Here is an 8880-nt window from a genome sequence, read left to right on the forward strand (position 1 = left end):
AAAAAGCTAGCAATGTCTTGTGGCTGGCTTGTCTCCTCTGTGCAGTCCATGGTTCGCCAATGTGGCAGACACTTGGACAGTTTCTTCCTTCTGGATCGTTTTGTTTTCTATATTTTGATCATGGAAGGCCTTGTACAATGCAGAATGCTTAGGTAGGTACTTACAAAAATATATCGGTTTTACGTAAGCATCGGACACGTGTATGCCTTATTTTAAACTTAATGTCAATCACATATATTTCTTCATATAGGATCCAACTATCTTAAATAATGCGAATGACATGGCTCTGGGAGCCTCCAGTTAGTAAATACAAAATATAAGTTCTTAAGTTATAAACGGGTCGGGAAGAGGGTGTTATTAGGGGACGGTACCAGGAAAGGCAAAGACACCACAGTCAAAGTTTTTCGCCTGTTGCAAGAAGAACCACCTGCACTAATACTAGGAGTTTTATGCGCTGGTTGGACATAGAAAAATTGTTTTGTTTGGAAACTGTTTATCATACTCTCATAGACGGTTTGGAAGCCAAGCCACCTATGATAATTCCTTTCAAAGAGGGGTTTTGGTGAGCCGTTAGCGATGGCTTTTTGGGACGAGGGTTTTCATTGTATTGATACGCACTCCCTACATTCCTAAATATAAGTCTTTCTAGAGATTTCAATGCGGACTACATACGAAGCAAAATGAGTGAATCTACACTCTAATACTTCCTCCGTTCCTAAATGTATGTCTTTTTTAGATATATTAATAATAACTACATACGGATGTATATAGACATATTTTAGAGTGCAGATTCACTCATTTTACTTCGTATGTTGTCCGTGTTGAAATCTTTAAAAAGACTTATATTTAGGAAGGGAAGGAATATATGTCTATATACATCTGTATGTAGTCTTTATTGAAATATCTAAAAAAGACTTACATTTATGAACGGAGGGAGTAGATAAGAACAACTTCGGAGCTAACATTCCAAAATAGTGGTTAACATATTAATATGTATCGATTAAACATTCTATGATGCATTATTTTTTTCTAATGCATGGAAATTTTCCCTTCTTGGCACGCACAACTCTTTTTAACTCTAGAATACATATGATGAATCCAGGTACCTTATTGTGATCGATGATGTGTGGACCATAGCAGCTTGGGACGCAATCCTAGCCAACTTACCAGAGAACAACTGTGGAAGTAGAATCATAGTGACCACTCGCATAGCAACAGTGGCTAAAGCATGCAGTAATAAAAATGAGTATATCTATACGGTCAAGCCGCTGGAACCAGAAGACTCCAAGAGGTTGTTCCTCAGTAGAGCATTTGGGTCCATGGATGCCACTTGCCCTGATAGCCTGAAAATGGCAATGATTGATATTTTGAAAAAATGTGGTGGGCTTCCACTGGCCATTATCAGCATGGCCAGCTTATTGAGAAACTATAATTCAGCAGATGGAAAAGATATGTGGGAAAGAGTTTCCAAGTCAATTGGATCTCACATGGAGAGCCAACCTAGCCTTGAGGGAATGAGGCAAATAGTCACATTCAACTACAACCATCTCCCTCATGACATAAGGTGCTGCATGATGTATTTTAGCATTTTCCCAGAGGATTATATGGTAAACAAGAATCGTCTGTTGCATAGATGGATTGCCGAAGGATTGGTTACTGAGGTGCGGGGGTTGACCCTGCTGGAGGTTGCCCAAGCCTACCATGAAGAACTTCTCAGTAGGAGTATGATTGTTCAGGCAAAAGAGGAAGTTAGAAACGAGGTTAACATGGAGACATGCCAAGTGCACGACATGGTACTTGAGGTCATGGTGTCCAAATCACTAGAGGCTAACTTTGTTAGCCTGATAGGTGGGCAGTACGAAGGGATGTCATATGATAAGATTCGTCGCCTCTCTATCCATGGTGAAGAGGAACCTGTGGACTTCACATCCAAAAAAAAGGGTGTGAGGAATGTGGAGATGAATGTAAAACATGTTCGATCACTGAGCATGTTCAATAATCAAGGGCACCACGTGCTTGACCGACTGGGTGAATTCACCCTACTAAGGGTACTTGACCTGGATCACTGCGAAGGACTACAAAACAAGCATATGAGAGATGTCTGCCGGTTGTACCTTCTTAAGTACTTGAGTATGAGGGAAACAAATGTCAGTGTGATGCCTCCGGAAGTTGGTAAGCTGGAGCAATTACTGACACTTGACGCGCGTGGCACGCTCCTTGAAGGCCTTCCAGAAACTGCGATCAAGTTGCTTAAACTTGAGCGCCTGTTTTTTGGCAGCAGCCGTCACTGGGACGTTCTGTGGATGCCGCCCAGGGGTGTCTCCAAAATGAAGGCGCTGCGCGAGGTGCTTAAAGTTGGTGTCACAGACGACATTGAGGTTGTTAAAGAGATTGGTAAAATGCAACAGCTGCAACTGATACACATCTTCGTGAAAAGGATCGTACCTAGTGAGGAGGTCCTTCGGGAGCTTGCCATCTCTCTGAGCAAGATATACTCTCTGCGTCACTCAACATTGGGCAGATAGGTAACACGGCTAATACATTGGACTTTCTACATTACGTCTCGCCGCCACGGCTCATTCGTAAGATATGGATTTCTGGCAGCATGGGTGGGTTGCCCTCCTGGATCGGGTCACTCACATATCTTGAAGAGTTTGAGCTTTTGTGCGCATTCCTTGTTGATGACCAACTATTCGAAATTCTGTGCGAGTCCCCCAACCTGAAGAACATCATTTTGCACCGTAATTTCTGGACTCAAAGGGAGCTTGTTGCACGGACCTCACACAAGTTTAAGGCGCTCACAAGTCTGTGTGTGTCCCTTGCTGGTGAATTTCCCGAAGTTCTGCGATTCGAGCAAGGAGCCATGACAACCCTCGAGACCCTTTCATTGTATATAGGTGACAATAACAACAGCTTTGACGGCATCGAGCACTTAACGAACCTCAAAGAGGTGCACCTCTCTGGTGGTAGAGACTACTCTGCAATGAAGATTGCCCTCGAGAAGCTAAAGGCAGAGAATGACAGGCGGCACCCTAAAGAGTTCAAGATCACAGTGAGATACTGATCGCTCGCTTTTCTTACTCTGCTTGCTGCAAGTCCATCGATTACCCATTTGCTATCTGTTTTAGTAGACTCTTGTGGCTGAAGATCCTTTTTTTGTTGTTGTTCGTCAAGTCGTGGTGGCGCGTGATGCCAGCAGTTTGAACTATCCGGCCTGTGGCGTGTCTAAACTTTGTCTTCTGTTGCCTGTCAAAACTAAATAAAACCGTTGGTTTCTGCCAAATGGTTGTAGTAAACTATGCCTGCATCTTGCTGTCCAAAAAAAAACTTTGTGTGCGTACTTGTCATGCCGTACGTGCAATAGCTGATCGAGCCAGGCTACTAAACAAATGATCAAGAACTTATTTCTCCTTTAGAAAGAACGTGAGCAATTAGCCTGACTCGATCAGTTATTTACTCCGGTTGATCGGCTGTGGAACTCAAGTCTAAACAGGATATCCTGCGGGTGCTATCCTGTTCCTGTTTCTGTTTCTTATTGGCAGAGCAAAACAGCAAGGTCAAGTGGAGGGCTTAGTTCCTCATTTGGTCGATGGTGGTGTCTCCATCTTGCAATATGCTGACGACACTGTCTTATTCATAGAACATGACATTGCTATTGCGCGTAATATGAAACTTATATTATGCCTCTTCGAACAATTGTCTGGCTTAAAGATAAACTTTCACAAGAGTGAGTTGTTTTGTTTTGGGAAGGCCAAAGACGAGCAAGACACTTATAGACAACTTTTCGGGTGTGAATTAGGGTCTTTACCATTTAGTTATTTGGGCATACCAATTCACCACCGTAAGTTGTCTAATTCGTTTTTTTACCTACCGACCGTCAAAGCTTGTGCCATTTTTTCAGGCGCGTCTGCTGTTCCGGCAACTGGTATCAGGGGTCAGCTACTGCCACTCCATGGTAGATACAGAGTAGTGCTCTACTGCTCTTACACCGGGCCTATCAATCACAGTAGCTAGGCTAGGAATATTGAAACTGTGCCGTGTTGATTTTGTGTAGCAAGTATGCCATCGTGACCTGAAGCTGGAGAACATTCTGCTGGACGGGAGCTGCACCGGGCCTCCTCCTCGCCTCAAGATATGCGGCCCCGGCGTTTCAAAGGTACTCAAAGACAGAGAATTCGTTCTCACTTCAGCAGTAGTCCGCTTCATATTTGCGCTGCCTAGATGCCAAACTCGAGAGTTATATTTTCTGCCTGAACCTCTGTTGCTTCATTGGTCCGTAGCGTCAGTCGCAGCCGGGAGCGCCCAGAGCGTCTGACCAAACGGCGGTATACATCCCTCCTGAGGTTTTTCAGCAAAGGGAATATGATGGCAAGGTATACATACATACATACATACATACATACATACATACATACATACATATTGGAATTACGTTCAATGTTGATATGTTACACATACATACATGGATTCGATTGAAAGCTCATACATATCTGGAACTATTTCTCTGTTAATTTCTCATACAAATGCAGATCGCCGATGTGTGGTCCTGTGGAGTGACGCTCTACGCCATGCTAGTCGGCGCTTACCCCTTCCAGTGTCCTGACGACGTGCCTATAAACTTTAGGAAGATAATTCAGGTTAATTAATTTCTCTGTTTCAGCATCTAACTCTCTGTTCCATCTCCACCCATTCTGATCACAAAACTAAGGGGAACTTCATATTGCCAGAGGATACAGAGCGTGGAGTACTCAGTTCCAGATGACCTGCACGTATCTGCCGAGTACCGGGACCTCATTTCTAAGATCTCTGTTGCTGACCCAGCTGCTGTGAGTACTTGTTTACCTAGCTATGTGTATGTAACGTTGTCTGACGATTTGTTTCTTTTTTGCATAGTTCTATATTATTTCCTTTTAGATACTACTACTACCGAATAACTGTCGTGCTGATTGTGAAACACAGTGAATCACGGTCTCCGAGATAAGAAACCATCCATGGTTCTTGATGAATCTCCTGGCTGATGATAGCACGATGAGCACCGAGGAGGCAGAGCAGATACAGAGCATGGAGGGGATCATACAGATCCTAGCACTTGCAGAGGCACCATATCCAAGCGACCCTGGCGATGATATGCAAGAATTTGTAGATTCAGACCCATATCTTGACGTCACCACATTCTAGTACCCCTCGTATGTATTTTGAAACAAATTGCATATGTTTCAAGGTATCAAATCTCAAAACATCATAGCAGCAGGAAAACTATATAGCTACAATAACTCGGCTGCAAGATGGCATAACGGGATAAATTTGAGGTTACCGCTAGTTTTCTTTTTCTTTTGAGGGGTGAGGTTACGGCTAGCTGGGCTGCCCATGCTTGATAGCCCCCAAAAATCAGGGCATTTTTTTTCCGCCAGATTTTGACTGAAAATTGCTCTGAATGTGCATTTTTGTTTCGGCTTTTTTCTATTCTGTAAAACTTGTTGAAACTTTGACAGAATGAATATGAGGGTAGTGTGGATTTTTTAGATTTTTTGCAAAAAAAAGCTGTCACTTCCATTTTTTTGGTGAAATTTGTCCTAGAATGACTGTATTTAATTTTTTTATTTCCATTTTTATTCAAGAATAACTTGTTGAAAATTTCCCAGATTGAATATATGGGTAGTTTGGATTTTTGATAATTTTTTTTACAGAAATTCTGGGCACTTTCCTTTTTTGGCCAAATTTGTTCGCTGGGAGAGATAAAACCACAAGACTGAACTAATGGCCTGACTTCCTGGTGCAATTTAAACGCAATGGTAGTGCAGCTACTAAGCTGCACAGCTGCATACGTACTCATTCCATAACCCGGATATGCTTGATGCCAGCTGAGTGCGCCTAACTAACAGCTACATATTACTTTGTTGATTAAGGGATTGATTAATGCAAGTTGCCCCTTGAGTATTACGCCTATGGCTTGAGCGTGTTTGCTGCTGACTTAATTACACTAAGCCCCATCCCCATGCGATAGATTCAGATGCCAAGGAGCCAAGTTCAAATTCAAAAAAGAAAAAAGAACTTGAAAAAGTGCCAACAGGCCATATGCGGCCCAAAACTGCGGGCCCTGCGACAAGCAATCCAAGACTGCAACCACGCGAGTGGACAAGCTGTGCTAAAAAAAGAAAAAATATATATCCAGCGGACGTACGCTACGACAGGAACGACGCGTTAGCATGTGAGAAAATTAAATTATGGCGAAGAGATCTAGGTGGTGACAGACGCGCTTCCCTTTTTTCTAGGCATCTATCCACATGGACCCACCCAACTGCCTCTCCAGTCCGGTCAACTTACCCACCCTTCTTCCTCCTCGGGCTGCTAGCTCCGTATAAATCCACACCTGCCCGCGGCTAGCTAAGATTCACCTCGCTTCTCTCTTCACAGCAAGGATTCATCTGGCCTATCTCTTCCCCGCAGGAGTCCCCCAAACTGTTCCTCTCAAGGTTAGCGCCTAATTTTGTGAATCTTGTTACTTATTTTCAGATCTAGCACTGCTTTGGCGAAATGAATCCACACATTTCTTAGCTCGTCAGAAATGGCCTCCGGGAGTCAAACCCAGGAGAGCAAGCAGCCAAGCCCGGAGCTGCCGAAGCAGCTGCCGTTCGACTTTCTCAAGAAGATCACCAACGATTTCGCCGAAGACCGCAAGATAAGCGGCAGCCCCTTCGGCACACTCTACAAGGTCTGCTTTCTCTTTCTCCCCTGCTGTTTTCCTCTGCCTCCGGTTAATTTATGCTGTGCTAATACAGAGCACACGTACGCGGTTAAACAGGGGATTGTGCCGGATGACGGCAGAGTGATTGCGGTGAAGAAGCTTCAGGAGAACGCGCCAATGCCGGCTGACAAGCAGTTCAACAAGGAGGTCCAGAATGTGATGTCTCTCAAGCATGAGAACATTGTGGAGGTCGTTGGGTTCTGCAGCGAGACGCAGAAGAAACTGGTGCAGTTTGATAAGAGATACATCCAGGCAGACATCACTGAGAGCTTGATCTGCTATGAGTATTTACCTAATGGGAGCCTTCAGGAGAATCTTTTTGGTATGCCAACGTATCTTGCATTTCTTTTTTACTAGTCCTTGATGTTTGCATTTCAAACTGGAGCTAGGAAATCACATTCTTGCTATGCTGTTTATAGTTTCAAGTCAACACCCCATGTAACTTCTCATAGTGTATGTTTACCGTATTTATCTTGTTACCCTGATGATATGCAGAGCCCAAAGATTCGACTAAACAAGATATTAGTTGGGACACACGCTTCAAAATAATCAAGGGGATTTGCCAGGGCTTATATTTTCTGCACAAGTTGGACATTCCCATTGTCCATATGGATTTGAAGCCTGAAAATATACTGTTGGATGCAAATATGGTGCCAAAGATCGCCGATTTTGCACTCTCACGGGTCTTTGGCCAAGAACAAACCCGACTGTGCACACAAACAGTTGTCGGATCATAGTAAGCTCACCATGAAATTTCATATCAGTAGTTGTTCCTTGGTTACAATGTATATGCCTTCTGCCGCTTCAGCTTTGCCTAATGAACTTTTGATGTTAATGTGATCCAGTGGGTACATGGCTCCAGAATATCTTTACAGAGGTGAAATCTCGGCTCAGTCAGACATATACAGTTTAGGCCTAGTGATAATCGAGATCGCCACCAGAGAGCAGAATCCTCGCGAAAAAGACCAACCATCTGCGAGAAGTTTTGTCGATAAAGTAAGAGGAAATATCACTTTGTTATTTGATAAGCAAAGCATATTTCATACATTTTGTTTGTTTATTGTGACTAAGCATCTTGACTCCACTTCTGTAGGTGCGTAAAGAATGGACGCTGGAGAACATAACATCCGAGTATTCATCACTGGATCATGAAAGCCTCCAACAAGTTAAAACATGCATTGATATTGGGTCAAAATGTGTTGAGATTGATAGAACAAAAAGACCTCGGATAGAAGAAATCGTTAACTCGCTCAAAGGACTACATCCAAGCCAAAGGGTTACCGAGGTAATATTACTGTTCTGGATGTAGGAATCTTTGAGTGAACAAATTTAATTTCATGTCCTCAAAGTTTAGAAAAAACACATTTTTTTTTTGCATTTTCAGGTGTATAGGATAAAATGTTTTGAATAAGATATATGCAACCTGGCCATTATCTGCATAATCTGCTTGTTTATTATAATGGTGTCAACTAAATGCACAATTTACTTTGTTTCCTCTCATTTTTATTACACATGTTACTGTATTACTTAAACATATTTTTCCTAAGTAAATCAAACATCTGGATGAGCATATTTGGACATTTCAAATGATTCTAACTTGCTATATATACGAACTTCTAGGTCGCCCGTCCGTCTACAACTACCAAGAAGTCAATTAGCTCCTTTTTTGGTCATAAGAAATGAAACATGCACGCCCTGTTATTGCTGGAAGACTGTAACTTTAATTTGGAAAGAAGACCCTTTGTTGCCATGTCATTTCGGAAATATTGAATTGTAATTTTGTATGTGTAATGTATTTTATTATTATTAATCATGCAACAGTAGTTTTAGTGTTGTCTCTGCTTATGTCAGTTTGAAATGAGAATCTGTTTCTCTGGCATGCAAAGTCGTTGACTAAGATGGTACAAGTTAATCTTGTTTTGTAAGAATTACGTTCGTTTATTTCAAATAGTTAAAAGGGGGAGACTATCTAGCTCGGACGTCCTATCCAGAGCAAAAGTAGGACGCCTGCATAGCCGTTCGATATGAATTGGAAAAAAGAAGAAGAATAATAACACGCCTCCCAAATACTAATTTTATTTGGCTACCTCACGGCCAAAATGCAGTAAAGAAAATCAGGTAGGAGCTCCGTTCCC

The 8880-nt window shown here is 42.5% G+C and overlaps 1 protein-coding gene and 2 pseudogenes across 3 annotated transcripts; all 3 read left to right on the forward strand.

Moving 5' to 3' along the window:
- The window catches only part of LOC119339595, a 5020-nt pseudogene extending 1956 nt beyond the window's left edge, over window positions 1-3064 (forward strand).
- A 282-nt stretch (window positions 3065-3346) lies between these two features.
- On the forward strand, window positions 3347-5178 carry LOC119339596 (annotated as a pseudogene).
- Window positions 5179-6288: 1110 nt separating this feature from the next.
- LOC119337450 (cysteine-rich receptor-like protein kinase 6) lies at window positions 6289-8624 on the forward strand. 3 transcript variants are annotated; one of them, XM_037609593.1, is made up of 7 exons: window positions 6289-6473; window positions 6564-6712; window positions 6803-7067; window positions 7241-7481; window positions 7591-7741; window positions 7839-8030; window positions 8366-8624. In XM_037609593.1, the coding sequence occupies exons 2-7, from the start codon at window positions 6566-6568 to the stop codon at window positions 8426-8428; spliced, it is 1059 nt and encodes a 352-aa protein (XP_037465490.1). In that variant the 5' UTR covers window positions 6289-6473; window positions 6564-6565; the 3' UTR covers window positions 8429-8624. The 3 variants fall into 3 exon arrangements, with proteins under 3 accessions (XP_037465490.1, XP_037465488.1, XP_037465489.1); XM_037609591.1 differs by having other exon boundaries at window positions 6290-6473; window positions 6556-6712; XM_037609592.1 differs by lacking the exon at window positions 6289-6473 and having other exon boundaries at window positions 6485-6712.
- Window positions 8625-8880: the final 256 nt, after the last annotated feature.

The sequence above is a fragment of the Triticum dicoccoides genome, chromosome 7B (assembly GCF_002162155.2).
Source record: "Triticum dicoccoides isolate Atlit2015 ecotype Zavitan chromosome 7B, WEW_v2.0, whole genome shotgun sequence".
Classification (NCBI taxonomy): Eukaryota; Viridiplantae; Streptophyta; class Magnoliopsida; order Poales; family Poaceae; genus Triticum; species Triticum dicoccoides.

Bases quoted from the DNA above. Each gene is read 5' to 3' on its own strand.
- LOC119337450 (XM_037609593.1), top strand. From the start codon at position 6,566: ATGGCCTCCGGGAGTCAAACCCAGGAGAGCAAGCAGCCAAGCCCGGAG. The intron at 6,713-6,802 runs GTCTGCTTTCTC...GCGGTTAAACAG, and splicing joins CCTTCGGCACACTCTACAAG to GGGATTGTGCCGGATGACGG. The intron at 7,482-7,590 runs GTAAGCTCACCA...AATGTGATCCAG, and splicing joins CAAACAGTTGTCGGATCATA to TGGGTACATGGCTCCAGAAT.